Source organism: Terrapene carolina, unplaced genomic scaffold, assembly GCF_002925995.2.
Source record: "Terrapene carolina triunguis isolate 2854851 unplaced genomic scaffold, T_m_triunguis-2.0 Scaffold68, whole genome shotgun sequence".
Classification (NCBI taxonomy): Eukaryota; Metazoa; Chordata; order Testudines; family Emydidae; genus Terrapene; species Terrapene triunguis.
In genome coordinates this window covers 81496709-81503302 of record NW_020664419.1, presented here as the reverse complement: position 1 = coordinate 81503302, position 6594 = coordinate 81496709, and the positions used below count along the sequence as shown (strand labels likewise).

Sequence of the window (6594 nt, the reverse complement as noted above, 5' to 3'; positions counted from 1 at the left end):
CAGGTTCTTCGAATTGCAAAGGGTATTTGTATGAAATATTTCTAAAGTTTGTCAGATAATCACCTCAAAGTGGGAAAGGAACTTGAAGCTAAAGTTTTAAATAGCAACTTTATATTTGAGTTTTCCTTTAGAAGTTAACAGGGAATACGTGCATTTTACAGGACTGGAAAACGCCACTCATTACATTAGAAAGCAGCTTACCTACAATAGTGTACCATCTCAGAACAACACTTAAATTATAGGCATGCTACAACTCCTTTAAGTGTAAATGTAGTGGCTCTTAAAAGAGCCTTTGGGTCATTTGGAAGATGGCTGAGCAGCCTTTAAGCTCTCTCGCCACGGATACGCCGGGCTAACTGGATGTCCTTGGGCATGATAGTGACTCTCTTGGCGTGAATAGCACACAGGTTAGTATCTTCAAAGAGCCCCACCAAGTAGGCTTCGCTGGCCTCCTGCAGGGCCATAACAGCCGAACTCTGGAAGCGCAAGTCGGTCTTGAAGTCCTGGGCGATTTCACGGACCAGGCGCTGGAAGGGCAGCTTGCGGATGAGCAGCTCAGTAGATTTCTGGTAGCGGCGGATCTCTCGCAGGGCCACAGTGCCGGGCCGGTAACGATGAGGCTTCTTCACTCCCCCAGTCGCAGGCGCGCTCTTCCGGGCAGCTTTCGTAGCCAGTTGCTTACGGGGGGCTTTGCCACCGGTGGATTTACGGGCGGTCTGCTTGGTCCTGGCCATTCTAACCAAAACGAGACGTTATTAGTTCTGAAAGAAAACGGAGAAAGAGAAGCCGTTGTTCTGGCACTAACTATATTTATAGGCAAACTCTCGTTTTTGATTGGCTGCTGGGAACGAGCTATGTCTCATTGGGTAATTTGAAAATTTGAAAAGCCCGCTCTGTCATATTGCAATACCACCCTTCCCGCCTCACCACTATCATAGAGCTTACGGCTTTTCCGAATGTAGTTGCACCACAGCTCATTTCCCTGAAATTTACGATTCTCGGACCACCCAGCACCGAACATTTCTGCGGTTTCCTCTCTCCGAAACTTCATCAAGATACAGACTCCACCTTTCCTTCGCTACCACCTCAGCTTCTTGTTCTTGTATATCGGCGGCTCCATGTCTGACTACTTCTTTCAAAATGGCCAGTATATGAATGTCATTCCCGCTCCTTATTTCTCTTACAGCCGAACACCCAGCTCTGGAGGCAGGGAAGGGTAATAGCTAAATCACAGAATGTATCGAAAAATCTCCCCGTTTTCATTGTGTTTCATGTTTCAGTTTGTGGTTATTTGGAGGGTTGGACGATCCTTCAATTCTAACCCCGCTTTCAGACTGAGAACACGCCGCCCTTTAGTCTCCTTTCGTCCTGCCTGAAACCTTAATTAAACACGCGAGACCAAGGGAATTCTTAAACAATAATCACTTGCGTTGCAATACTTGCCCAGTAAAAGGATTAAACTTCTATTTTACAGCCTAATCTATTTGTTCACAATAATCTACTTGGTGTAATAAGTGACCGTAATGAGTGGAAAACTAGGACACAAATCATTAGATACTCCCCCTCTTCTTCCCCCAGGGGAACATAATTTTATACCGAAGGAGTACTCAAACTCCCACCTCCACCCCCGACCCGAAGGGGTAGAGACTGTCTAAGTAGTTATGAATAGTCTTTAGGAGGAAATACAGGGGAGGGTTATCACTAACTCATCTGTTAACAGAGTGGACTTTTTAAATTAATCAATGTGTCAAATCACGGCCCCACTAGCCAGATAGAAAAGGTATTTTGGTCTCTAACTCATCCGCAGTTTCTCCATTTCCCTTACTCAAGGTCCCCCTCCCCGCCCTTTCCAGGCGGAAGCTACTGCTAGGACTAGTTTTAACTAAGCTTTCTAGCCTGGACGGGAAAGTCCTCGGTTATCCCTTCCTAGGAGATATAGCTTGCTATGCCTCGGCTGCTGCCCACACAGAGTAGCTGTGAGAGCACCAAGGCCATCTCCCTGAAAAGGGTCTCTTTCTCTAGACAGTGTTCAGAACCACCTACCCCTTATTAAAACAAGTTTAATACTTTTATTTAAATCTATTCTCTGAATACCGTACAAATTAAAAATTAAGTACCACATACAACAGGAAGTAACGGAGTCAGACTTGTTGTGAGTCTTCTCCTGAGCCCTCTTACAGGTATCAGCTAGTATTCAAGTTTTTGTTTCAGATTTAGGGTATCTATCTATCTATCTATCTATCTGGAACTAGAGAACAGACAGCTGCTTTCATACAATGTTTTTCATAGGTCAACGGCTGTGAACAGATTGCTGGTAAAGAGTAAGAAATTGGGAATTATCAGGTAATAATAAACAACTTGATGTGTAAGGTAAAAGTCTTTCCCCATAGGCTTGAAGAAAGCTACTAAAAGTAACAGTTCTTATTGTGAAAGTCTGGGGAGGCTTTGAAAAGGCCTTTGTATTGTTGATATTTTGGTCTCATGGGAGAAGGAAAAAATAAAGCGTGCTCAATAAAGCTAACAGCATCACGGATCACACTCTTCAAGTTTTGTTCAGCACTCTCTTCGAGATACATTTATACCCCTACGGCGATCCAAGCTTTGAAATACCGTGGACGTTATGGAGAACAACCTTCCAATGGCCATTCGCCTACCGTTCCCCGAATCCAGTTTAGATTATATTTTGTGCAATGAATCATCACCTGAGGCTGAGATCCATGGGAGACGACCTGATTGAAAACTGTCAAGAAAAACAAGGGCGGGGTCTATTCTCTGTTCTCCTCCTCCACTAGTCACAGTTTTCATGATGCTTGAGTTAGAAGAAAAGTGGCGGGTTATTAGCCCGGTCCTTTCGCTCGCCATTGTCTGAGAATTGCTCCATTTAGACTCCGCAATATATAGATATATATATCATAATTTTTCAGGCTTTGGCAGATTATCAAATCCTACCTCTACTAATTATTAATTCAACGGAATCCCTGATTTTCTGGCAATACCTGGCGTCTCTGTGAATTGTTTAAAATAAGATCAGCTGTCAAATGGCATTTTTCACTTGCCATTACCGTATTTTGCCTCCTGGAGGACCTTCTGGTAAAACTGCTTCACTTTTGTGCCTATTTTGGTTTCAAACTGCTCCTTTGATTTTTATGGATTTGCAGTCTGCGGTAAAATCTGACCAATCAGGTTTCGTGACACATCAACCTCTCTCCTGCTCCCCAGCATTCGCCGCCATTACCTCAAGTGTGCGAAAAGAGAACTAATGTGATAAGTGCAAATTTACTGTATTTCATCCAAAGATAGAGCAGGGCCCTCTTGTATTATCGGATACTGTATTCTTTTATTTCGTTCATTACGTTCGTTCATTAGGAGGTATGTTCCTTTTCCATTATTACTATTCCCGTTGCAGTACCATATTGTAAGTAGTCGACTAGTGATTTGAATGGCTGTACAAATCATCAAGCAGAACATCAGAGTAATTTTCCACGTCAGGAAAAGGAACTCATTCATATAACTAATAAGTAGAAAGAATTATTTTATGTGGGAAAGGCTTCGAAATTGCTTAAAGAAAACGAGGAACAATACTTATAATTTGATATAACGTGAAAGCAAAAAAGTCAATACATCTTAATGCTAACTATGCTCTACTATAACACAATTTAACTATGAGTCCGCAGATCTTTAGAAAGCATGGATGAAAATGATCACTAAGGGATCTAGGACACTGATGAAAATAAAATGCGTCATCCTTTCTCATTTATTATCCTCTACTGCCATCTAACGGACGCTCCTTTTCAAGCTGCAGAATTTTAAAATACTGTAACATTGCATTGACATAAAAAAACATACAAACCAATAGTAATACAATAATAAATATCCTTCGTTCATCTCGGTAACTCTTACATTAAGATTTCTTGTATTTTGAATAACAGATTATTTTTCCACAACAGGGAGCAAAAACTAGAACTTTCCCATAGAAACTCAGCTTTTCCCATAATACAAAGTAATGGACAGATAGCAAGTGATAGACCCAGCTGTAAATATGTCTAAAATGTGACATGTCTATTAACATAATAAATGAGAACAGTATGTTACACACTGCCAAAATACAGTCTTGATATAACATTTGAACTGAACAAGGGAGAAAAAAAAGCTATTGAAAATATTTTTATTTGCTACACACTCTTCAGACCTTCCTCTGAACACAGAATTATTCATTTCTCATAGGCTTTCATCACCATAGTATCCTAATGCTCCCCAAATATTAATTAATCTTCGAGAATTCCCCATGAGTTGAGGTGACATGATTAATCCAATTTCTCTGATGAGGAGCCAAATAACACAGAGATTAAAGAAAAAACATCCATTGATTTTGGGTGCCTGATTCCAGATGGCTAGGGCCTGATTTTTCAGAGTACTTAGCATAATATATTCAACCAGAACTCCCATTTTGCTCAGATGCAATTATGAGCTCTCAGCACTTCTGCAAATCAGACCAAAGGGCTCAAGTAAGGCACAGAAAAAATAAGGAACACACAATTCATGACCACCTCTAAAAAGTGTGGTTTAAGTGACTGGCCCAGCATCACATAGGAACTCTATGAGAGAGGCCAGGATAGAATCCAGTTCTCTAGGGTGGCATTCAACAGTCATAACCACGAGCCCTTCCCTTCCCTTCTCTTCCTGTAATCCCTGCCTTATTGATTACACACCTTCACCTGATGCGGTTCACTAACTACCCTGACCTCTGTTTGCCGGAGACCATGGCACACATCTACCTAGGGCATGTCAGGTTGCAGCCCTCTTCTGACTCCTCCAGAACGTCTTACTGAGATTTTGGCTGCACTTTTCTTCACACCTTCCGTTCCTTGCACACGTCATCCGTGGCCGTGCAAAGTCATGGGACCTCCTCACCAACCTCCTCCTGGTGCTGGCCAAGATGGCCATGCATCATACCAGGAGGAGGAAGCTGCATGGGGGGGAGGGAGGGCAAAGGGTTTCCTGCGACTGGGGAGGCCTATGTCCCTTCCCTTGTCCAGTCACGATGCCGGACAGAGTTTCTCTGGGCCATGTCTATTGGATTGAGGTTTACTTACTCAGCAAGTACTGGTCAATTACTTATAAGCAGGATGCTCATTAGGAGCATCTCATCACAGTTGCCTCCAACGCTGGACAATACAGTTTCAACCACCTTTTGTTACACAAACTGATTTAGAACTTTTTGGTAGCTTTTCTTATACATTGGTAATAGTCTCTCATTTCCATGTTTACTCTCCTCCCCTGTCAGGACAGGTTTAGTGTTAGTTCAAACCAATTTTTTCTAGCTTTTTAGTTACTTTATCTTTACTTGTTCCCACAATTTAAATATGATTACTTTGCAATAGGGCTTTGGAGCAGAACTGGAGCGTGGAGCAGCTCCAGAGCAGTGGAGCTGCAGGTTTTTGCCTGGAGCTGGAGCGGAGCCTGAGCACAGCTCCAAAGCCCTGCTTTGCAATTTCTTACACATGCCCAGTTCTACTTATGCTTACGTTGTTGAACATTATCAGAATAGACTCTTAAAATCCATAGCAGGCTTCCGTCAGGCCTAAATATGCCTTCACTCCCAACAGTGTCCACTGACTCCCTGAACACCTTTGAGGAGCAGTGGGTGCTGTCATTTCTGCTCCATGTCCCCCAATCCTGTTTTTTCACTAGTTGTCCCAAGAAATCAATTGAAACCTAGTTTTAATGGCTCCTCTCCCTTTTCTGAGGGGGAGGGCTTTTAGTTTTGGGCAGATCCAGACCCACCCACACCAGTACTTTCAAATAGTGAATGATGCCAGTTGGAAGGCATGCACTATCTCCTCTGACACCGATTCCTTCTGCAACAAGAGGGATACACTTATTGAGATTCTGGTTGCACTTTTCCCCATGCTTCCTGGTCTGTGAACACCCCACCCATGGCCTCGGAGTCACAGGTCCTCCCCATAAACCTCCTCCTGGCAATGGCCAAGATGGCCATCCATCACACCAGGAGGAGGAAGCTGGATGGGGGTATTCTGCAACTGCCAGGCCTATTTCCCGTCCTTTGTCTGCTCATGTCACTGGGAAGAATTCCTCTGGGTGGTGTCCACTGACTTTCTAGACTCCTTTGAATAGCAGTGGGGGTTGTCGGGGCTCCTCTGTTTGGTACCCCCTCCGGATCCCTGATTTTCAGCCTTAGACCTCACTCAAAATTCTGTTTTCTCCTTTTTTGTCCCCCATAATCAGTTGCAGCCTGGGCTTAGTGGTTCTCCTTGGCCCCTTAGTTGAGGGGCAGGCACTTTAGTTATGGGATGGTCTAGATTCACCTGTACCAGTACTTCAGATAGTATACACTGTTAAGCTGCCTAGAGTAGCTCAGAAGCATGAGTGCCAACCTCAGGGCAGACTGTCAAGGAAAAAGGCAAGAACCACAAACTAGTTGTACGTTCTATAATTACATTTCACCAACTAAGTAACCAGTGTGAACTCCTAAAGCACTATAACAAGCCTCCGAAAGCAAGCCTGCCTTTGTGTTAGATGGTGTCTTACACCAAAAATCACCACAATATTCAGGTTACTCCCAGTCCCAAAGAA

General features: G+C 43.3%; 1 protein-coding gene across 1 annotated transcript; it reads right to left on the bottom strand.

The window, feature by feature from the left end:
* Positions 1-224: 224 nt before the first annotated feature.
* On the bottom strand, positions 225-743 carry LOC112123582 (histone H3). Its single transcript, XM_024222180.2, has one exon. The coding sequence runs from the start codon at positions 732-734 to the stop codon at positions 324-326; it is 411 nt and encodes a 136-aa protein (XP_024077948.2). The 5' UTR covers positions 735-743; the 3' UTR covers positions 225-323.
* Between the last annotated feature and the right edge of the window lie 5851 nt (positions 744-6594).

What these genes read in the sequence shown, in the direction of transcription:
- LOC112123582 (XM_024222180.2), bottom strand. Translation starts at nt 734, where the DNA reads ATGGCCAGGACCAAGCAGACCGCCCGTAAATCCACCGGTGGCAAAGCC.